Raw genomic sequence first — 25,225 nt, 5'->3', positions numbered from 1 at the left:
ATATTTTCTAAGCTCTGAGGTCCTGATTTCCTGGTTCCATCTCTTAATATCTGTGTGACCTGGAACAAGTCACTTAATCTATGCCTTAGTGTCCTTAGGTGTCAAGTGGCATTAATAATGGTACTAACTCACAAGGTTCTTCTGAAGATTAAGTGAACTAATATCTGCAAATTTTTTTAGAACAATGCCTGTATTAATAACACATAGTAAATACTCCATTGTGTTATATGTAATTGTTATTCCTCCATTGTGTTACATATCTCCTCCAAAGAGAGTCATGATCCAGCTCATAGACAAACTCTCAAGTTAGGGCAGCCCAGATTTTCTTACTATTTTGGTTTTCTTTCTATGTTCTTCAGGGACCAACTAGTGTCATTTTTACCTAGTGCTTATCAATATGTGCTTCTCTAAGAACAAGAACATACTCTTTTCTATCCCCAATACAACACAATTTATTTCTGACTGCCTTTGCCTTAGCTCATTTCCAGATTACAGAAGAAAGCAACGGCCACAGCTCAGTGATGAATTACGTGCACTACATATGCTGCATTCTGCGAACATACACCCACTAAAAGAAAGGCTGGGTTCTTGCTGCTGCCTTCTGAGGTCTTTCTATTCTCCCTCCTGAAGAACAGTGGGTAAGACTGACTCCATGGAGCAGAGGAACCAGAGTGGGAGAGTAAGTGAGTTCGTGTTGCTTGGCTTCCCAGCTCCTGTGCCACTGCGAACGCTATTGTTTGCTCTTTCTCTTCTGGCCTATGTGTTGGTGCTGACTGAGAACACACTCATCATTATGGCAGTTAGAAACCATCCCACCCTTCACAAACCCATGTACTTCTTTCTGGCTAATATGTCTTTCCTGGAGATCTGGTATGTAACTGTCACTATTCCCAAGATGCTAGCTGGTTTTACTGGGTCCAAACAGGGCCATGGACAGCTAATCTCCTTTGAGGGCTGCATGACACAGCTCTACTTTTTCCTGGGCCTGGGCTGCACTGAGTGTGTCCTTCTTGCCGTTATGGCGTATGATCGCTATGTAGCCATCTGCCATCCTCTCCACTACCCTGTTATTGTCAGTGGCCGGCTATGTGTTCAGCTGGCAACTGGCTCCTGGGCTGGAGGTTTTGGCATCTCCATGGTCAAAGTTTTTCTCATTTCTCGCCTCTCTTACTGTGGCCCCAACATCATCAACCACTTTTTCTGTGATGTCTCTCCATTGCTCAACCTTTCGTGCACTGACATGTCCACAGCAGAGCTTACAGACTTTGTTCTGGCCATTTTTATCCTACTGGGGCCACTCTCTGTCACTGGTGCCTCCTACATGGCCATCACTCATGCTGTGATGCACATTCCCTCAGCTGCTGGGCGCCATAAAGCGTTTTCCACCTGTGCCTCTCACCTCACTGTTGTGGTCATCTTCTATGCAGCTAGTATCTTCATCTATGCCCGGCCAAAGGCACTCTCTGCTTTTGACACCAACAAGCTGGTCTCTGTACTTTATGCTGTCATTGTACCATTACTCAACCCCATCATTTACTGCTTGCGCAACCAAGAGGTCAAGAGAGCCCTACGCCGTACTCTGCACCTGTACCAGGGCCAGGATGCTAAGCCTGGGAAAATTAGCAGAGATGGGTAGAAGGGAGGTGTTAAGTCTTAGAAACTGTTCTTAAACTTGGGATCTAGTTCTTCTATGAAGTCCAGAGGAGCTCTTAGGGCCTAAATTAGGGACTAGAGTTTCAAAGTCACCAACAAAGAACTATTTCAAGAGAAGGAAAAGGGATGGATAGCAACCTGGCAGCTAGCAGCTGAATTTCGCCAGGAGAGGGCTATAAAATACAGGCTAAAAGTAGGTTCCGTGTTGTCCGCTCTATTGTAATTTGCACAGAGTAGGTTCATGAATCACGCTTCCTGGTGGAGTGGAAAGGACTGACTTTGAGCAGAAGACATAACTGCACTTGAATATTTAAACAAGCCAACAAAGGTAGAACTAAGGTCTCTCTAAAAGGCTCCTCCTAGGTTTGCTCCTGGGTTTTTGTTCTGAGGCAGAAGGTGTAGAAAAAGGAGGCAGAAGGAGAAAACCATTCAAGGAAGCACAGGCTTCATAATGGAAAAGCATCGGGAGACCTCTGGATGAGATCTCTTCTAGCCACAGGCCATGATTATAGCTCATGAGGTAACAGCGGGCCAGGAGGCAATCGTTCTAGTGTGAGTTACAAGGTAAGGAGACAAGAAACTGAGAATTTTTGTGTTGGCAAAATATCATCTCTTGGGCCACAGAGCCTTCTAGCTTCACGTCCTGATTTCCCGAGGTCAGTTCCCACATTGAACTAATGGCCAAATGCAGTTGTGCATTTAATCTTCTGCCTCCCTATTTAGACTGTAAGCTCCATGGAGGCAGGGATCACATTTGCTTTTTCATCATTTTATTACCATGTCCCAGAATTGTATCTAACACCTGGGGGCTATGAAGAAACATAATAAGTGAATATAATTTGGAGCCATGTTGGCAAGGCCTGTGTGTCACCCCTGTAGATAGGGTTGACAGGTGCAGAAACTAGACCCCTCCTACTTCCCCTGAGTACCGGGAGATACAAATTGGCTCAGACTTGCTGGAAGGAAATTTGGCAATATGTATTATAGATACTAAAAGTATTGAAAACATTCTGATTGAGAAATATTTGTATAGATAGACATTTTTGTTTTCAACAAGAATATGGAAATATGTTAAACTTCCACAAATATAAGATTAATTAAATAAATTAAAGCTTATACATTAAATGGAATATTATGCAGATCTTAAAATAACATGATGTAAATAAAGCTAGTGACAGAAAAATATTCCTAATGTAATAAATGTCAAGATTAGGTCATGTAATCGTATCAAAAGTGTATGTCTTATGTATTTGTTTGTTTAAATAAGACTAGAGGGAATTTGACTAGAACATTAGCTGTAACTATGCAATGGAGCCCTTATTCTTCTGAATTGCATTCTGTGGCAAAGGTATTGTTACCAACAGATTTATTTAAATAAACATTTCTTAGCCAATAAAATACACAGCTTTATTCATCTGGACAGAGAGATGATTAGAGGGTATGTCAGTAGGATTTTCAGAAATTTAGCTCCCCAAAGATACCCAAGACCCAGAATCCTGAGGACAACAGCTTACATGAAGCTTCTCTCTCTCCAGGTGTGGGAGCCTTCTGTTGTTGCAACTTGTCTGTCTATAGTTGTTTGCTGCTAATAAAGCATATGGAAGCCTACTACAAGAAGGATATCAGGCATTATTTGCTAGTCCCTACATATTAAAAGTTCTAATATAATATTAATATCTATTTGTGTCAAAACAGTTATATAAGCTTATGAGTATCTTATCATTATAATTTATAAATGGCTAGATATAAAGTTTATAAAAAGTCTATCTCCAAAATGTCCCCATAGAATAACTTTCTGAAAGGGCTAGTGGTCTGGGATGGGGGCGTCCTCCTGTGGACCTCACTATTGTAGCATTATAGGAACCTCCTTATGGGTTAACTCCAGCTAATAGGAGGTAACGGCATGATGTGGATTTCTTTCATTCTTCTTTTTTTAAATTTCAAAACTTTTTACAATAAAATGTATTTTTTTTTTTAGTTTAACAAAACGCTTGTAATTCTGACTTCAAAATTTGAAACGAAATACTTCAGGTATATGAAGAGTATTTAGCATAGTGTCCTGCATATATTGAACTTTCAATAAGAATGAATAAGAAGATGTTTGAATGCATATGAACTATGGTGGGATTGACGCCTCTCTGGACTTGGACTGCACTTTCAAAGTCATATGATCCTCATGGCTCATATGGAATTGTCACAAAACCTAAGATTTTTCAAATGAACTGTTAATTATCAGATTAAGTATTCCTCATTCTCCAATGACATAATTCCTTTTTCCCCCTAAACCTAGATAGAGGATTTTATTTTATCTCTGTTACATTTGATCCTGTTTGTTTTAAACCATCTTTATAGTCTACCAGTCTCTCAAACTATTGCATAGATAATGTGACTCTTTTGTAACTCCCTTTTGCCAGGGTAGTGTCGTAGTGTCTGGAGGAAGTCTCCAGTCTCTTCCATCATTACAGGAGTTGGGAGTATGAGATCCACACTGGGTCTTTCGGAAAGGAGAGATACCCAGCGTGGCCAGGCCAAGACAATTAACATCTCCAGAGCAAGGGAGGATCAAAGTAGAAGCTTCTGTGCTTAAACCATCTCCTTGTTCCCATCGACTTTCAATACACACCAAGTTTCTTAGTCTGCCTTTCAAGTTTCTTCACAATATGGTCTGAGGTTTCCTTTTGGTTTTTATTTTAATTTCCTCCCCACTACCTTGTACTCACCTTGTGCAGGTGAATTTTAGATTGTCATTAACATTTTTTTTACTTGAACTTAATAATCCAATATCTTTTACCATTTGCTAACATTTCACATTGAACAGTCGGAAAACATCCAAAAACCCTTTGGGTAAAAGAGCATTTTAAAAAATAGCATTCTTCTGTAGTCTTAAAAACCTTATTTTGCTTCATTAAAAAACCCTTACAGTTCACAAGTAAAGACTGAGAAACTGTCAAATCAGAGGAGACTAAAGAGAAAAGATACCGAAATGGAATTTTGCATCTTAGATTGGATCCTAGAATATAAAAAGGATATGGAAAAACCACTAAAATCTTAATAAAACCTTGAGTTTAGTTAAAAGTAATGTACCAATTTAGATTCTTAGTTTTGAAAATCTCCAGGTAACGTAAGATGATAATGTTAGAGGAAAGTGAAATCCTGTGAGGGGAATATGAGAGGTCTCTTCAGTATCTTTAAAACTTTTCTGTAAATCTAAAATTATTACAAAATAAAAGTTTATTTAAAAAAGAAATGTATTGGTCTTTTTATCCTAAATAATGTAATACAATTTGATTGATTCCAGGTGACTTTATAATAATAATAATAATAATAATAATAATAATAAGCAAACTGCCCCTTTTTGCTTATGGTGATATGTATAGAAAACACTTGGTATTTATGTCTATACTGAGAAATCTTTTTTTCAAATTTTCCTGGATTTTTAATTCTCATGAAACACATGCATTGTTGCTATTTTAATTTGCTGAGTGATAAGAGAAAGTGAAAATAAAGTATAATTGACACATAGTTATTGATTTATGCCTTTGGTAACTCTAACCAACTATACCAGCTCTTCCAGATATCACCATTTGGTGCAGGTGAGCAGGAGTGAACAGTTTCAGGCAGTGCAGAGAAGAGAGGGCTTAGAGCACAGGTTTTCTCATTTTCTCTTAAAGTCTTTCCCTTGGGGGTATCATCTAGCCTTATTTTCAAGTTCCATAGCCTCATTTCATGATGACCAGTGGTTCAACGTTCCAAGAATTAGTGTCAACTCACCACATGCCTTTAGACAAAGCATGTGAATGGGTGAAATATGGGAGGCTTAGGTCCATCCTTCTCCATCAAATTCTAGTTAGTCACACATTGACCCTTAGATCCTTTCTAGGATCTGGATTTTCTCTGGGATTTCTCATTTGTTCAGATCTCTGCTTCACTTCCTTCAGCCACCTTTGCATACTCACAGAGACAGAAACGTATCTCCTGGCTCTTCATTCTTGCAAAACTTCTAGGACTTGATTCTTGATTTTGTGGTTACTGAGGTACAATTAAGAGCAGACTCCGTGAGCCCACTAGCCTGAGGACAACTTGCCAGACAGAAGGAGTTGACACTTTACACTGTCCTTAGCATGCAGGGCACACTTCACAAATGTTCAGTAAGTGACAGAACGATTCCTATAGTCCAAGGCAGTGGGTGTGACCTCAAGTCACTGCAGAGGCCTCATTATTTCAATGTCTCAACTCTTGCTGTCATTACTCTACATCTTTTTCTGTGCTAGTCTCTCTGAAGCCAAGGCCCTACTCACCTCATTGCCACTGATCAAATCGTGGCTGTGGTTCATATTCCAAGGCAGGTAATATTTTACATTTGTGTAGTTATCACGAAGCAGTTTTAGAATTGCTTTCATATACGTATTACTTTTGAGCCTAACATCAGTGACAGGATACAGACAAGGGAATCATTGTTACTCCATTTTATGGATAAACAAACTGAAGAATAAAGGCAATTTTCTGAAATCACATGTCTTAAAAATGGTGGAAACTAAGATTAGGAACCTTGTCTTCTCACTGCTGAATCAACACTATTTCCCTTGCCACTACTTCCATGCTAAATTCTTCCTTTATGTCTAGAATGACACTTTTGATGAAACCTTTCTAGTTTCCTCAGTCAGAAATCATTTCTCCCTCTTTGGAGTTCCTAGAGCACTTTGTTTGCACATCTCTAATAGCTTGTGTCACATTCTACCCTCATTATAGTGCATACTTCTTATTTTACTTACAACACTGTAGGTTCCAAGAGGGTAGAGATCATGACCTAAAAATGTTTCTTCCAAATAATCTATAGCACTGTGCCCTGTACATAATAAGAGCCCAAGGCAGAAAATATTTTATATAAAGAATAAACAAATGCATATCTCTATTACCTTATTAACCCACTTAGATTTCTTCTCCTGGTTTCCAAGTAATTTGGTGTTGCTTTACCTTACATACAGGACTAAAAGGAAATGACCATATCATACGCACAGGTATAGATAAACATGGTCCAGGTATAAGCAGGAATTGACAAGTGGATGGAGATTCATCTTCTTTGTCCCCTGGACATAGTTTGACAGTACGCACAGCGTTTCCCCAGAGCAGGACAGACCAAGTGCAAATGAGTCTCCTGGGAAGAAGACAAGGGCAAAATATAGGTGAGTGTTAAATGTACTCTCCTGTCCTGCTCCAGTCTTCTTGTCTTAGTGTTTCAATACCTGCTACACAGTCTAAGCAGAGACCAGACTTGGATCTCCAGGAAGTAAGAAAATCTGCAGATCACTCTGCTTCCTGTGATACATGCAAATATCTGAAGGATTTTCCGTTTTCAGGAGAGAAGAAATGGATCATGGTGAGTAGCTGGAGTTACCAAGAGAGATCGATTGATCCCTGAAGGAAGGTCCAAGGAAGATGAGGAGGGACTTGGGAAAATGGTAGCACATATCATTCCTGGACAAGAGAAAGGGTGTTAGGGAAAATGACTAGAGAAATGAAGATTCAGGGCACACAGCATGGTTATCCAAGGTTGGGGGAATTTGGATGGTTGTGAGGTCATTCAGGTTTGGGGACAGGGTACAAAGGACCCTTCTAGAAGTCTGTCAGTGTCAGTATCGTCTTTGAGAAGAAGCACAAGGACTGAAAATTATACTGTAATACGATGAAAGGATTTCTTTCCTTGGATACTGTAGAGAGCCCAAAGCTCAGGGTTCTCAGTTCTGAAAGCCAGAAAAATAGAACTCCACATCTTTTAATGTTTCAAAATAGAGCCTGTTGGGAGGTAGATTTGCAGCAAAGAATATGGAGGAGAATATGCAATAATAAGCATGTGCTTGAATATACGGAAACAATACTTTAAAGAGAAGATACAGAAGTTCTGAGTGATCTGCAACTCAGAGCTCTTCAAAGGTGCTATAATCCTATACTGAAGGAAAGTTGAATTATTTTATTCCATAGAATATGACAGAAAAAGTGAGCAAAAGAGAGAGAATGAAGGACCGAGTGTGTTTATGAGTCGGTATGAGTGAAATATGTGAACACTCATAACTGATTAAACATGGATAGGTGTTATGCAGCATAATTTATAGCAGCTAGTGCTTGGTCCATAACAATTGGTCAAGTCCTGTGTTAAGTGCTCTCCATGGAATATAAATTTAATTCTCACAACACAATCTAGTAAAGTAGGCATTATTATTATTATTCCTGTTTTACGAAAGATGGTATGGAAGTACATACTTGACAAGTGATTTGTGCGGTATAACACAACTCCTAGGTAATGAAATCAATACTGAAATCTTTCCTCTAAAAATCAGTGCTCTAAACCAGTATGTAAAGGTGAATGTGCAGTAAATAGTGTGGCTGATGATGGAAATGAGGAATGTTATACATATCCTGAAGAGTAGGAGCTGCTACGTTGGTGCTACTTCCTACGAGGGCTATAACGTATTCTTTGCTCCAAGAAACAGATACTTTTCACCAGCAAAAGGATTTTATCAAATGCATTGAGGAACTAGGCAAAGAACTCTAGTAAACTACCTCACAGGTGAAAGTGGAAGTATGTGGCTTAGAGTAAGAGACAGTCTCTTCCCACTGATTAAGCCTCACTGAGTTCTGCCCATGTGTGTTGTTATGGAAAGGAGGTGATGGAGTCAATAATATGCATTTCAGTACCTCATCCTTTAGTCCTTTGCTATGAGCCACATCCAGAAGATCTCTAGTCCTGTGGAATATCAGAGTGAACCCTGATTGTCCTCCTACCCTCTATGTGCCAAGTGAACAGTATATTAGAGAAATAGTTGGCAGAAAGAGTGAGTAATGGACTGAAGGCAGGACCTGAATTCAGGCTTCATGGATTAGAGAAGCATTTAATGAAGATAAACAGTCACTGATGTGTTTTCAAGAGATGACTCTGTGGTAACCTACTTCCTTAACCACAGATTAGAATTCTTGGAATAGCTCACAAATAATTCTGCCTTGCAGTCTTGCAAGACCCATCTATCTAAGTACAGCACTCCCCTTCCTCTGCTCCCCTCTCTGGTCCAGAACCTGAGACAATGACTGATATTTCGAGAACCTGACCTACCAACTAATTTTAGACCAGGGATCATATCCAATGTTCTCAGACCTTGTGGATATGTTTGTCATGAAAGTACCCCATGTGTGCAAGCTGAGGGTGTGTCCACAGATGTGTAACCTTGATAGATAGGTGCTTCCTACCAGCAAAGACCCTGAGATCACACTTCTCTGCCCTTGACCTATTTCTTGTGGATTCCAAAGCTCCAAGGGATTCATTAATTCACTTTTTAATCCATATCCATTAAATATTCATGTATTTTCCAGTCACTGTCCTGGGCATGGGGTTCACAGTCATGAAGGACAGAGTCTTGAGATTTGGAAAGTTGAAGTGCAGTGAAAAGAAACCTAAATGCATGAGGGGGGTGTGCACTAAGAACGAATGCTATTGAGGCACTTGACCCAGCTTTGGTGAGATGCCTCCTAAGTGGAATCTTGAAACTTGAATCAGCAGCTAAAGATTTTGGAATGGGCATAACTGGAAGAGGGAAGAGTGTATGTAAGTGCAAGAGTGATTATAATGTGTGTGGGAAGAAGAAACTAGGAAAGTATGTCTCGAGCATGAAATACCACATAGATGGTCACAAGACATGAAGCTGGAGAAGTAGGTAGGGATCAATATATTAAATGCGTCCTATGTGTGATAATGAAAACATTTCCATGTTTATTCAAAAGCAATTGGAGTGTCACTAAGGAATTTGTGAGGAAGTTATATCACTTTTTAATTTCCACAGACACTATTCTGAAGAAACTGTGCTGAATCAAAGGACTACAGTCAATGGATCACCCAAATACTAAACTTTGTTTCCTTTCAGGTGGGGAAAAAAGTCTTTGTGCAGTGAGTTCCTAGTTAAATAGAGATCTGGAACCAACAAGGGAGAGACTATTGGTCTATGTTCACTGACAAAGGAGCTGGGAATGACATGAATAGTGACATTCAAATATTTCCTCAGGTGAGAGAGGGTTAGGGGTGGGAGTTCCTTTGATTCTGGGAGACATTCATAATAAACAAAGAAACAACAATAAAAAATTTTGATGCAAATGTGTGCTTCACATTAGAAGATGACTCCATATTAACCAAAGTTATTTTATGAGTTCACTCACAGGGAAGACTGATTTACTATCTTATCTTGGTCTCTTGTCTGATGTCATAGTCATGTTCATTGTTTGTGGTATTGTCACAGAAGACTTCAATACCTCTCAGGGCTCTTAGTCATGCTGGAGGAAAACATCACTCTGGTCAGCGAGTTCATCCTGGTGGGCTTCCCCACTGCCCCATGGCTTCAAGTCCTGCTCTTCTTCCTCTTCCTTGTGGTCTATCTGCTGGTGGCAGTGGAGAATCTTGTCATCATGCTTGCGGTTTGGGTCACTGGCTCCCTCCATAAGCCCATGTACTATTTCCTGAGCAGCTTGTCTTTCCTGGAGGTCTGGTATGTCTCCGTCACAGTCCCCAAGATGCTAGATGGATTCCTCCTGCAGAGACGGCACATTTCCTTCACAGGTTGCATGACCCAGCTCTACTTCTTCATTTCACTTGCCTGCACAGAATGTGTGCTTCTAGCAGCCATGGCCTATGACCGCTATGTGGCCATCTGCCACCCTCTCCGGTACCCAGTCATCATGACCCCAGGTTATTGTGCACAGCTGGTGACTTCCTCCTATATGACTGGTTTCATGGTCTCTGTCATCAAGGTCTGTTTCATTTCACATGTCACCTTTTGTGGTTCCAATGTCATGAACCACTTTTTCTGTGACATCTCACCAATCCTGAAACTGGCCTGCAAAGACATGTCCACAGCTGAGCTAGTGGACTTTGCCTTAGCTATTTTCATCCTTGTCTTCCCTCTTACCACCACCGTCCTTTCCTATGTCTACATTGTCTCTACAATTCTGCGTATACCCTCCAGCCAAGGAAGGAAGAAAGCCTTCTCCACCTGTGCATCCCACCTCACTGTAGTCATAATTTATTACACAGCCATGATTTTCATGTATGTTCGGCCCAGAGCTATTGCATCATTTAATTCCAACAAACTAATCTCAGCTGTGTATGCAGTCCTCACACCCATGTTAAATCCCTTCATCTACTGCCTTAGGAACCAGGAAGTCAAGAATGCTATCAAAAAGACTGTGGGATTTAGGGGCTGGCCCCGTGGCCGAGTGGTTAAGTTCACGCGCTCCGCTGCAGGCGGCCCAGTGTTTCGTTAGTTCGAATCCTGGGCGCGGACATGGCACTGCTCATCAAACCACGCTGAGGCAGCGTCCCACATGCCACAACTAGAAGGACCCACAACGAATAATACACAACTATGTACTGGGGGGCTTTGGGGAGAAAAAGGAAAAAATAAATCTTTATTAAAAAAAAAAAGAAAAGACTGTGGGATTTGGTCAGTGCGTCCTGCTTAGCTGAGCTCCACTGCCTTGAGGAGTCAGTGTCCTGGAAAGCATGTCATCCCATACACTTATCATGGTTCTGCATATTTGCTTGCTCTATAGATCTAGATTCTTAAAGAAATTATATCATAGAAAGAAAAAAAATTAAAAATATTAACAGGATGCATTATATATTGCTTTAATCTTGAATTAATTTTAATACACACTCTATACATTTAATAATTATTTTGAAATGACAGAGTAATAAATATTTAACATATATAAGTTGGTGTTACCGGCTCTTAGTTAATATCAGCCCTGATATTGGTTCCCCTACAGTGAACCTGGCATGTATGGGATTAAAGCTAAAACCCTGCACTCCTGGTTTCCTGGGTCTTTAGTTACACTCATTTGTAAGTGTTTGTTTCTTTAACCTCTAACTCCCTGAGCTTTACAACCAAATAGAAGTTACAAATTGTTAAAGCCCAGATGGCCTCAAACTGGGCTCCTGCTAAAGTTGTAGCTAGTCCCAGGACCTTGAAGTTCTTTTACAGGGAAATTAATGTCCAGAGAATATCAAGAAACTGAAGCTTCCCAGGCCCACCTCCTTGGCTTCCTGACATCAGAGTCTACCTTCCACCATGGAGATAAACAGCCATGGACACTCATCTGAGAAATCCTTTGTCTCCTCCACTGGAAGCAGCCCCAGACACAGGCCAATGGGAAAATGCTGACGAAGAAGTCCATGGTCCCCTTCTACTACCAAAAACCTCAAATAAAAACACTTACCTATTTCTTAACAGGGAGCAAGCAACTTTTGGGGCACTAGCCCTTGCTTTGCTCCCTCTGCCTAGCAAAGTAAAGCTTTCCTTTTTCTCCCAAGATTCTGTTCTCGTTATTTGGATTGACATCGGGATCAGAGACCAAACTTTTGGTAACACTGGTGTTATTAGTACTTTACACATAATGGACTATTTTATTCTTGTAACACCTCTACGAGTTAATTATCATTACTTATCTGATTTTACAGATCAGGAAACTGAAGCACACAGAGAGATGTTAAATATGTTTTCCAAGATTGCACACTTAGTAAATATCAAAGCTTTTATTTGAAGCCAGGGGCTCCAGCTCTATAATCAACTGTATTCGATTTTCTCTGTATCTAACAGTCTGTGATAGTGGTTCTAGGGTCCCATGAGTTAAAAAACATTGATGCCTGGATGGAATAAGCAATATAGTCAGTAAAATCTGTGTAGTTGTGATGATAAGTGATAGTGGTGTGGTAGTGATGGTAGTGAGAAAGCTGTTTGTGATTCCATTGGGTTAGTGATGATGGGCTACCATTGATATTAATCTTGTAGATCATTTTGCAATCTTCTTCCAATTTTAGCCTCCTTCCAGGACTATAACAGCTCATTTATCATTACAAGGATGGGATCAGTAGTTTCACAAGAGATGAAAAAATTGGTATTACTGCAACTTTTGCTGTTGATACATATCTCTTGAGACTTTTGGCTCTTGAAATCTTGTGGCCATCCATGCTATATGTGACAATTATCGCCAAGCTGATGGAGTACTATTTCATCAATATATGTTTGAGCTGAAATCTTCAACACATCAATATAACAAACGTTCAACATACAAATAAGGTGAAAAACAAATACAAAATTTCTAAGATAAGTGAGATTGTTAGATGCATTGGGGCATCTGCTGACTAGGTAAGGAAATGTGGTATACCAGGGAGAATTCCACAAAACTGATAAAACTGAGACCAAAATATGAAAGAAATAATCAGAAAGAGCTATCTTGGCTCTATATCCCATCCATTTGAAATGGGAGTCTCAAGCTGGTCTCCAATTTTGGCCTAAGCCACCCTCAACATTATTCAACAATCCTGTACTAATCTTCCCTATATGTTGCTTTTAGAATGTTACCTACCCTACTACTTCAGAATTCTCAACTCGAATGAAATAAGACCCACTCATTTTATTTATTATTATTATTATTTTGGAATAGTTCTAGCATTCATGAATCTCAATAATACCTGAACTTTTCCCCACCTACACCAGTTCAACCTTGCTTTATACTGATCCCCAATATGAAACATATATTCTGATATTAATCAGCTTAATGTGCTCAATAATTACAATATACTAATTCTCCTGCTTAATTTCATTCATTCGTTCATTCTTTCATTCATTCAGTATTTCTTGTGCCCCTATTCCTTGCCAAGCACTCCAATAACCTATGAAGATGTAATGGTCAACAACAACAAAAATAGACACAGATTCTTCTTTCAAATAGCTATAATGAATAGGGAAGATAAAGGCATAATTACCTTCAGTGTTATGTGATGATGCAAGTACAGGGTAATGGAAGCAAATGGTAGGTGGATCTATGGTGAGCAGAGAAAATGTTCCAGCTGAAGCAGCTTTTAGGCTAACACTTAAAAGAATTAGACAGATGTAAAATGGTGGGGAGTAGCGAACGTCAGGGATTGCAGAGACAAAAAAGGCCAACAATCAAGAGAAATAACAGCACATCCAAAGAACTGAACAATGATTAGCAAAAAGTGACATGAGGAAGAGAGGGGTCACGTGAGGAAGTAGACTCATGTTTACCAAAACAAATCTTACCAGTTTGTGAATTTTCTCTTACTACATAGGTTTATGGATATATAATAAGTTCTACAGAGGAATTTTCAGTTTCTGCAAGTACTAGCTCTTTAGCTTGTAGTATGTCTACCAAGTGAATGGTAGTCACTGATAGAGTGGAGCAGGAACAAAGTGAGTTGGCTTTGAATACTTGGCCTCCTCTGCTATACCTTTTCATTCTGAATGACAGATGTCAGTTTGTGTTTGACTCCTCACTACTCTCGAGGGCAGAAAGTAACAGTATTCTTCCTTGAGTCTACAATATCGGCCACCCCTGACACTGTAGGCACTTGTACTGTTTATTGATTCCCATCCTCCAGTTATCTATTCTTTCCACTCCTTTTCCCCTTTGTGTACCCTATCTCCCAGGGGCTGAGAGGAATTGATCCTGTGGGCTGTACCACTCTGGCTCTGTTAACCTCTGGCTTCCAATTTGGTTGGGTGAATGGGAGGCATCAGCAGAAAACTGAAGGATGCCAGAAAAGAGATGACAAAGGATTTTCCCCTACTTCCAGTGGGTTCCATGGCTCTGGCAATGACTACAACGCATGCAAAAGGGGCACCCCTTCCAAGTCTGCAGCCATCACTGCTTTCCGCACTGCTACTTCTTACATGACTCTGCATCCCTTCTGTTGTCTTCACCTTGCCCAAACTTAGAGAATAGTTGTGAAAATTAATTCTAATCAATAATTTCAGCAGAAACTGCTTTCTGTTTCTTCCTGGGATTTTGACTGATATGGCATTAAACAAATATTAGTCAAATTGAAATAAATCTCATTGAGAATGCTTGCAATAAATATACTACTTTAAAACATATGTGTGTTTATATTTTGAAATCAGTAATATAACATAAGCAAACCTCACTTTTTATCTGCTATATGACAGAACTTGAATTAAAATAGAAAACCGTTTGTTCTACATTTAATTTTTCAAGTATCTCTCTGTAAAAAAACTTCGACCTTTCTTCCATCCCAGTGATACCGCTGCCAAATTGAATTGATTCTGAGATGTCTGAGTTAAAACATACAGCAAATTTAAACCCAGGTCTTGAATATACTATGCCTAGCTTCTCGGCCAATGACTGGAAGACTGTATATGCCACTAGGAAGCAGTCATTTCCGCTCAGAACCAGTCCAAGTAAGTTTACTTCACATAACTACCCCTTTACTTTTCCCTTTTAGTTCCACTGCTTCTCTTATCAAAGTAAATCAGACTATATTTTATTATCTGTAGAAGAATTTCCCCAATATATTTTCAAATGTGCATCTAACTCTCTCACTGAGGTTTACTATCTTTTAATAAATAACATAATCAGTCTTTTTTTAAAGTTATTTTATTGAGGTCATATTCGTTTAAAAAATTGTGTAATTTCAGGTGTACACTATTATATATCAGTTTCTGTATAGACTGCATCATGCTCATCACCAATAGTCTAGTTTTCATCCATCACCATACATATGTGCCCCTTTACCCCTTCGACCCACCCCTCACCTCCTTCTCCTCTGGTAACCACTAATCTGTTCTTATCCATGTATTTATCTTCCACATATGAGTGAAATCATATGGTGTTTGTCTTTCTCTGGCTTATTTTGCTTACACAATATCCTCAAGTTCCATCCATGTTGTTGCAAATGGGACAATTTTCTCATTTTTATGGCTCAGTAGTATTCCATTGAATATACACACCACATCTTCTTTCTCCATTTATCAGTCGATGGGCGCTTGCATTGCTTACACCTCTTGGCTACTGTGAAAAACAGTGCAATGAATACAGGGGTACATAGATCTCTTTGTGTTGCTGATTTCCTGTTCTTTGGATAAGTACCCAGTAGTTGGATGACTGGATCATATGGTATTCCTATTTTTAAGTTTTTGGGAAAACTCAATACTGTTTTCCATGGTAGCTGCAACAGTTTGCATTCCCTTTAATAGTTTATGAGGGTTCCCTTTTCTCTACATCCTCTCTAACATTTGTTATTTTTTGTCTTATTAATTATAGCCCTCTGATGGGTGTAAAGTGATATCTCACTGTAGTTTGGATTTGCATATCTCCAATAATTAGTGATGTTGAACATCTTTTCATGTGCCTGTTGCTCATCTGTATATCTTCTTGGAAAAATATTTGTTCATATCCTCTGTCCATTTTTTGATTGGGTTATTTGTTTTACTGTTGTTGAGTTGCATGAGTTCTTTATATATTTTGGAAATTAACCTTTTGTTGGATATATGATTTGCAAATATTTTCTCCCAGTTGGTGGGTTTTCTTTTTGTTCTGTTCGTGGTTTCCTTTGCCTTGCAGAAGTCTTTTAGTCTGATGTAGTCCCATTTGTTTATTTTTTCTTTTGTTTGCTATGCCTGAGTAGACATGCTATTTGAACAGATGCTGCAAGGACTGATGTCAAAGAGTGTTTTGCCTAAATTTTCTTCTAGGAGTTTTATGATTTCAGGTCTTACATCCAAGCCTTTAATCCATTTTGAGTTAATTTTTAGTGTTTGGTGCAAGATAATAGTTAACTTTCCTTCTTTTCATGTTACTGTCTAGTTTTCCCAGCACCACTTATTGAAGAGACTTTCCTTTCTCTATTGTATGTTCTTGCCTCCTTTGTTGAAGATTAGCTGTCCGTAGATGTGTGGTTTTATTTCTTGGCTTTCAATTCTGTTCCACTGCTCTGTGTCTGTTTTTGTACCAGTACTATGCTGTTTTGATTACTATAACTTTGTAATACATTTTGAAGTCCAGGATGGTGGTGCCTCCAGCTTTGATCTTTTTTCTTAGGATTGCATTGGCTATTTGTTGTCTTTTGTTATTCCATACAAATTTTAGGATTCTTTGTTCTATTTCTATGAAGAGAGTCATTGGGATTTTGATTGAGATTGCATTGAATCTGTAGATTGCTCTTGGAATATCTTTCCACTTCTTTATGTCTTTGATTTCTTTCAACAACGTCTTACAGTTTTTGGCGTATAGGTCATTCCTATCCTTGGTTAAATTTATCCCTAGATATTTTATTTTTTCTGTTGTGATTGTAAATGAGATTATATTCTTAACTTTTCTTTATACTAGTTCATTGTTAGCATATAGAAATGGAACTGATTTTTGTAGGTTGATTTTGTATCTGCAACGTTGTTGTAGTTTTTGACTTTGCTGTAGTTGTTGTATTGCAAATAGTTTTGAACTATTTGGTGGATTCTTTAGGATTTTCTATATAGAGAATCATGTCATCTGAAAACAGCAAGAGGTTTACTTCATCCTTTCCAGTTTGGATATCTTTTATTTCTTTTTCTTGCCTAATCACTCTGGCAAAACCTCCAGTACTATGTTGCACAGGAGAGGTGAGAATGGGCACCTTGTCTTGTTCCTGTTCTCAGAGGGATGACTTTCAGTTTTTCACCATTTAGTATGATGTTGCCTGTGGGTTTGTCATATATGGGCTTTATTATGTTGAAGTACTTTCCTTCTATACCCATTTCATTGAGAGTTTTTATCACAAATGGTTGTTGGCTCTTGTCAAATAGTTTCTCTGCATCTATTGAGATGATCATGTGATTTTTTTTTCCCTGAGTTTGCTAATGTGGTATGTCACATTTTTTGACTTGTGGATGTTGAACCATCCCTGCATCCCTGGAATAAATCCTACTTGGTCATGGTGCATGGTCCTTTTAATGTATTGTTGTATTTTATATGCCAATATTTTGTTGAGGATTTTTGCATCTATGTCAATTAGTGATATTTGCCTGTAATTTTCCTTCCTTGTGTTGTCCTTGTCTGGTTTAGGTATCAGGGTAATGTTGGCCTCACAGAATGAGTTAGGAAACATTTCATCTTCTTCAGTCTTTTGGAATAGTTTGAGAAGGATAGGTATTAATTCTTTGAACGTTTGGTAGAATTCTCCAGAATTCTCTAGAAGCCATCTAGCCCTGAACTTTTAATTTTAGGAAGGTTTTTGATTGTTGTTTCAATCTCTTTCCTTGTGATTGGTCTATTCAGATTCTCTATTTCTTCTTGATTCAGTTTGGGAGGTTGTATGATTCTGAGAATTTATCTATTTCTTCTAGGTCATCCAATTTGTTAGCATATAGTTATTCATAGCATTCTCTTGTAATCCTTTGTATTTCTGTGGTATCCATTGTAATTCCTCCTCTTTTATTTTTAATTTTATTTATTTGAGCCTTCTCTTTTTTTCTTAGTGAGTCTGGCTAAGGGTTTGTCAATTTTGTTTATCTTCTCAAAGAACCAGCTCTTACTTTCATTGATCATTTCTTTTGTTTTTTTCAGTCTCTATTTCATTTATTTCTGCTCTAACTTTTATTATTTCCTTCTGCTGGCTTTAGGCTTTGTTTGTTCTTCTTTTTCTAGTTCTGTTAGGTGTAGTTTAAGATTACTTATTTGAGATTTTCTTCTTTCTTGAGGTAGGCCTGTATTGCTATAAATTTCCCTCTTAGTACTACTTTTGCCACATCCCATAAGAGTTAGTATGTATATTTTCATTTTCATTTGTCTCCAGGTATTTTTATTTCTTCATTGATTCAATGGTACTTTAGTAGCATTTTTTAAAATTTCCACATATTTGTAAATTTCCTAGCTTTTTTCCTGTAGTTTACTTCTAGTTTCATAGCATTGTGGCCAGAAAAGATGCTTGATAAGATTTCAATCATCTCTAATTTATTGAGGCTTGCCTTGTTTCACAATATATGGTCTTTCATTGAAAATGTTCCATGTGCGGGGCTGGCCCCATGGCCGAGTGGTTAAGTTCGCGCGCTCCGCTGCAGGCGGCCCAGTGTTTCGTCGGTTTGAATCCTGGGCGCGGACATGGCACTGCTCGTCAGACCACGCTGAGGCAGCGTCCCACATGCCACAACTAGAGGAACCCACAACGAAGAATACACAACTATGTACCGGGGGGCTTTGGGGAGAAAAAGGAAAAAATAAAATCTTTAAAAAAAAAATAAAATAAAAAAAAAAAAAAAAAGAAAATGTTCCATGTGCATTGAGAAGAATCTGTATCCTGTTGTTTTGAGAAGAATATGTATGCTGCTTTTTATTTTTGATAGAATGTTCTCTGTATATTTATTAAGTCTATCTGGTCCAGTATTTCTTTTAACACCACTACTTCTTTATTGACTTTCTCTCTGAATGATCTACCCATTGATCTAAGTGGGGTGTTGAGGTCCCCTACTATTCTTGTGCTGCTGTCAGTATCTCCCTTTAGGTCTCTTAATAGCTGCTTTATACACTTTGGTGCTCCTATGTTAGGTGCATATATATTCGTAAGTGTTATGTCTTCTTGGAGGAATGTCCCTTTTATCATTATATACTGCACCTCTTTGTCTTTCATTGTGTTTTTTATCCAGAAGTCTGCTTTGTCTGAGAAGTATGGCAACAACTACTTTCTTTTGCTCACCATTTGCTTGGAGTTTTTTCCATCCCTTAACTCTGAGCCTATGTTAATCTTTAGAGTTGAGATGTGTTTCCTGGAGGCAGCACATTGTTGGGTCTTGTCTTTTAATCCATCCAGCCACTCTGACTGTACCTTTTGATTGGAGAATTCGATCCATTTACATTTAGAGTGATTATTGATATATGAGGGCTTAATACTGACATTTTATCGCTTGTCTTCCAGTTGTTCTATATTTTCATTATTTCTTTTCCCTTGTATTTCTGACTGCCATTTCAGTTTTGTGGTTTTCTGTGATGGTTTTCTCAGTTTTCTCTTTACAATTTGTGGCTTTGCTCTGATTTTTTTGTTTAGTGGTTACCATGAGGTTTATATAAAAGATCTCATAGATGAGATAGCACATTTTCTGAAGGCCTCTTATCTCCATTAGCCTAAGCAGGTTCCATCCCTTTCATCTTCACCTCTGAGTTATTGTTGTCACATATTCTTCTTTTTTGTGTTGTGAGTTTGTGACTAAACTGAATTGTTTGTAACTATTTTTGATGCTCTTCTTCCCTTTACCTTGTACGTTACAATTAAGTGTTGGTTAACCTATTCTGATGGAGAGTATCAATTTTCTGGTTTTGTCTACCCGATTATCGTCTTGCTCAAAACTTTGTAAACCTTAACCTTTTTGTTTCAGGTAGGAGGGCTTCCTTCATCATTTCTTGTAAGGCAGGTCTAGTGGCAATGAACTCCCTCAGCTTTTGTTGATCTGGGAAAGCTTTTATTTCTTCATCATATCTGAAGGAGAGTTTTGCTGGATGGAGTATTCTTTACTGAAAGTTTCTGTATTTCAGTATTTTGAGTATATCATTCCATTCTCTCCTAGCCTGTAAGGTTTCTGCTGAGAAATCCACTGATAGCCTGTAGGTTATTTTCTTCTGCTTTGCTGCCCTTAATATTTTTCCTTTGTCATTGAAGTTTGCCAGTTTTAATGTTATATGACTTGGACAAGGTCTTTTTGCACTGATGTAATTTGGAGTTCTATTGGCTTCATGTACTTAGTCAGGAGGTTGTGCTCATGTAGGCAGGGTCTCTGTGCTTAGCAGGAGGGGTGGGTTAGTCTCATGCAGACAGGGCTGCTGTGCTTGGCTGAGCTACTCCAGTAGGCAGGAAGGGTACTTTCTTTTGCACAGGCCAGTGCTCGTGGGAAGTTAGGCTGAGCTGCATTACTAGGCAGGACATATGCCTATGTGGGGGCTGAGCCACCAGCATTCAGTTGGGAGCATTTCTGTTCACAGGGCTGCCACAGCACAGTGGGTGTTCCCGTGAGCTGGGCTACCACTTTGTGAAAGTGTTTCCATGTGGGTCGGGCTGCCCCACCTCGACTTACAGTTGTGCTGGGCTTCTGTGTGAGGATCTGAGACCTGGATCACTGCCACTGGAGAGAGGGCAGTGTGCACTGACCTAAGTCCACTGCTTTCCAGGGATCTAGTCCGCCCACCTCCAGATGTATAGCTGCGTAGATCTCTCTGGCATCCCGTTGTGCTGCATAGGGATCCTCTGTTGGTGAATGAATGTCATTCTAGCTATAACTTGGAGGGGAGAGACAAAGGGAACAACTCACTTCATCATGGTGTTGACATCAACTGCATAATCAGACTTTTAAAACAGCTTCTTTGGCAATTGTATAAATGGGAAAATACTGGGAAAGAATCTGGTCTGGGGAGGCAAATATTTAGCTTAAGTCTCTGGCATTATCAGTTGTTAGCTTTGTGTTTTTTGGTAGGCTATTAGAACTTTGGTTTCTTTGAGCTTCAGTTTCCTCATTTGTGAAAGGTGGGTCATAATATCTACCTTCAAAAGTTGGTATGAAGATTAAATGAAAATGAATATATATGAATGCATCTGGCACAGCATTTGACACACATTATTCTAAATTATTCAACAAAATACGAGATAAAAAAATTACTCATAATATCTTTAAAACTCAACTGGAGTCGCAAGTCTTCCATGATGCTTTCCTGTTTTTTCCAACTTTCAGCTTTATTTCCACACTTATTGAGAAGAAATGACCTCTAGCTACACTTAAGTCCTGTTCAGTGTGACAATATCTTGGCTATCACACTCTTCCAAACTCTGCCTTATGCTGAAAATGATGCAAATACACATATTGTTTCTCATACTAGATTGTAAGTTTCTTATATCACAGACATCTCTTTATGACTCACAGTTAGTAAACATTATTTCCACTTATTGCATATTTAATGGTCAGTAGATATTTGGTGAATAAATCTCTTTCTGAATGTATGTAACACTTTCACGTCATAACCACTGTGCTCATGCCTTCCAAGTATTCTGGCATAGTTTCAATTTTAAATATTCTTCTCTCTCTAACTCTTCCAATTTTTTGACTAAGGCAAATATAATGGATTAGTTATTCATATTCACTTCAGTTTTTTTTTTTTAACGTGTTGAGTCTGAAAAGCTTAAAACTACAGTTCTCAAGCTTTCATTCATGCGTAGGTTCCTGTCTGATGTGCTTCTATGAGACTTTGATTCACAGGTAAGTCACATGCAAAGGGAGGCAGAGTGTGGGGCATTCATTTAGCTAAGGTGGATTATTATCAAAGTTCTGGAGCCAACAGCTTCTGGATCATTAGCCCTGGAGAGGAAGCAGTAACAACAGCAGCAATTTTCAATACAAGAAGTTATGGTTGAGATGGGGATTCTGGAGGCTGAAAGGTCTTCCTGGGGCTCAGGCAAAAGTCCCCTACTCCAGCCCTCTCAATGATTTGACAAGAACCAAATGCTCTTTCTGCTTCTACTAGGTAAGGTGAATTCCACTATCTATAACAGAACACTGATGGATACAATCACCGTGGGAAAATTATTATTTATTCTGAACCTTGATTTTCTCATTTGAAAACTGGGAATATTAATAACATTTCTTAGAGTTGTTGGAAGCACTAAAGTAGATGACACACGTGAAGTTTTTCACACAAAGCAGGCACAAAACATTAATATCAGCTTCAGCTTTCTTCAAAGAGTTTCTCTTATGTGTTCACAGCTGTTCCTATGAACCTACCAATGGTAGTCCCTGCATCTTTGAAGTAGAGACGATTTTAGTTATTTGATTTACTGGAGTGTTTCGGGGTAGAGGAATTAAAGTTTAGAATAACTTAAAGCTTTCTGGAACGAGACACTGAATGGATAATTTAACTAGTTCCTTAAGTATCTGGAATTATCCTAGAATTCCAATGTTTCAGTTATTGATAATCAAATTAACCAAATCTGGGGCCGGCCCCACGGCTGAGCGATGAAGTTTGCGTGCTCCGTTGCGGCGGCTCAGGATTTTGCTGGTTCGGATTCTGGGTGCGGACATGGCACCGCTCATCGGGCCACGTTGAGGCGGCATCCCACATGCCACAACTAAAAGGACCCACAACTAAAATATACAACTACGTACCGGGGGAATTTGGGGAGAAAAAACAGAAAGAAAAAAAGATAGACTGGCAACAGTTGTTAGCTCAGGTGCCAATCTTTAAAAAAAATTAACCAAATCAGTAAATCTTATAAATATTGTGAAGCAGAGTTCTTTATAAGCATGCATGGAAATATATCATAGGAAACCCTACCTTTTATGCACAATGAAAGTAATCAGGTAAATATAGTAATAAATATTTTTGTTGAATTTTATAATTATTTAATTTAATTTAATTTTTTGGTGAGGAAGATAGATTGGCCTTGAGCTAACATCTGTTGCTAATATTCCTCCACTTTGTATGTGGGATGCAAGGCCTGATGAGTGGTATGCAGGTCCATGCTCAGCATCCGAACCTGCAAATCCTGGACTGCCAGAGCAGAACACGTGAACCTAATCACTATGCTACCCTGCCAGCCCATATAATTTTGTTTTTAATAATGGTTATTAATTGAATGAATAAATTGATATACTATTAATAACTTTCTATGTGTTTTTATTTAGATAAATTGAGAAATAAAAAGCTTATGTTTGTTCTCACCCATGAATTTTAGCCCTGAAAACATGTTCACATGAATGCCTTAAAGATGGCACCAAAATTCTACCTATCGATACACTTATGTTTATTGGTATTACCTCTAATAGAAAAGTATTTCACAGGGAACTAAGAATATCTCCAAATATTGGACAATAACCTTTAGCTGTTGCGACCACACTTGCTGTATTCAAAGAGAGGTATATGCAGAGGGGATGTTGCAGGCAAAGACACATTCTGTCACACATTAGATATGTGTCCTCAGTCTCCTAATTGGTTAGCACGCCTGGACTAGATCTGAGACACAAGGTCACTTTTTATTCCACTGTCCTAACTCCTAGATTTTGAAAAGTCTGAACTATCTCCTTGTAATTTTCCCCAGACCCTCAGCCTAATCATGGCCCTCAAGTCTTATCACTCTGGTGGCAACAGGAGACATGGAAAGATTAAATTGTAAGAAAGAGAATCTTGCAATCTAAGGTTTAGAGCTGAAATGCCATCAGCTGCCTGTACCCTGTGTCATTTGCCTCATCTCCTGCACTCTTTTGTTTTGGATCCTGGCTTAGTTTCTTCTTGGATCTCTAAGAATGGCTATTCCTCCTTCTAAACCTCTTCTTCAGGTTATTCTCAATAAAAATGTACATGAGACATGAAAGAGAAGAGCAATGTAAAATAATCCAAAAGGAAGAGCCAAGACAAGAGAAGTTTCCTTGAAAGATAAAAGAGCCCAAACTGGCTACTTCTAAGTTTACTTTACCAACCAAAGCTTGACTCCATAGCCTTATGTGCAATCATGTGTCTTGATGCTTGGGGGTACCCTTCTCTTGAGTAGGGAGAGGGGAAGGAAAGATGTGCTTCTCCCTAGAGCTTAGTATGTACTCTTAACACCATTGTCGTCTTTTGTATATTATGATCCACTCAGCAGCACCCCCTCTGGATAACATTAATGCTTTAAAATAATGGGTCACCAATAATAGTTACTTCCCAGACAACCATGGAGAGGAAGGAAAATCAAAGTTTGGGAGTAGAGCTAAGATCTGTCACCAGGCTGATTTGCCATGAACTTGTTGCTCTTCCTCTCTATTTCTCTCTCTGATAATCGTCTAGCATCTTCACTGTTTGTTGACCCTTGGAGATCACTAGGGAAATTTCTCTAACATTTTTGTTATTATTTTTCTTGAAACTCCTATAGCATTTGTGAATCAGATCCCTAAGGAAGTGTATTTTTAAAGAATAATTGTCTTTATTGAGCAGTGGGCTCATTACATCCCGTACCTGTCCAGCTCTTCGTTCTGTCTGGGTGAGGACTGTGGGAGGAGTCAAAACACAAAGCCAGTCCAATTTCAGTGGCAGAAAAACAGAGAATGAGATTGAGAGACAGAGAGAGAGCAAGAGAGAGAGAGAGGAGTGGGAAGAGACACATGCTGAACAGATAACAGAGAAAAAACATATGAAACAGAAACATCTCTCCAATCTTGAGCTCTTATCATCCAGCAGGGGCATCCAACAGGCCCAGAAGTAACCGCTGAATTTAAAAATCTTACCACAAATATGAATTGAAGTGATGTTGCATTTTCTTTGAATCAATAGTGGAATAATTTTTCATTTCCCTATAACCCATCTAGACCCCAGAATCTTTCCAAGGTAAGGAAAATCACAAAGTCATGCAACTCTTGCATTTCATAGAGCATCAGTTTTCCAGAATTTAGATCAGGCTATTCAAAAGCCTCTCCTTTATTTCCTTTCCTCCTTCTTTTCCTTTTTCCTTTCTGTCACCAACTGCAACTTCTCTCAGGTGGAGAGGCAAAGACTCAAAGAAGTAACATAGGCCATAATCTCTGGAACACTTTTCCACAGATCTGACCACTAGACATCTGAACCAAGATCTCCAAGCCAGATTCAACCAAGATGATCTTCTTCACTCAGGTTCCTAAAGAAAAATAAACAGCATGCACTGAGGTGGGATAACTGGTCTTAATTTAACATCACAAATTATTTGCTTATTGAGTGCCAACCATGCATCAGGAACTGTGCTAGACACTAGTGATAAAAAGAT

At 38.8% G+C, this 25,225-nt stretch overlaps 2 protein-coding genes across 2 annotated transcripts; both read left to right on the top strand.

The window, feature by feature from the left end:
- Nucleotides 1-652: 652 nt before the first annotated feature.
- Nucleotides 653-1,636, top strand: OR6A2 (olfactory receptor family 6 subfamily A member 2). The gene has a single exon (XM_014851538.1). It carries the CDS (start codon nt 653-655, stop codon nt 1,634-1,636), a length of 984 nt encoding a protein of 327 aa, XP_014707024.1.
- An 8,327-nt stretch (nt 1,637-9,963) lies between these two features.
- Nucleotides 9,964-10,953, top strand: LOC106837768 (olfactory receptor 6B9-like). The gene has a single exon (XM_044752978.2). It carries the CDS (start codon nt 9,964-9,966, stop codon nt 10,951-10,953), a length of 990 nt encoding a protein of 329 aa, XP_044608913.2.
- The last annotated feature ends 14,272 nt before the right edge of the window (nt 10,954-25,225 follow it).

This window comes from Equus asinus, chromosome 20, assembly GCF_041296235.1.
Source record: "Equus asinus isolate D_3611 breed Donkey chromosome 20, EquAss-T2T_v2, whole genome shotgun sequence".
In the NCBI taxonomy this organism is placed as follows: Eukaryota; Metazoa; Chordata; class Mammalia; order Perissodactyla; family Equidae; genus Equus; species Equus asinus.
Note: the sequence above shows the minus strand (reverse complement) of the source record. Positions and strands in the feature narration are given on the sequence as shown.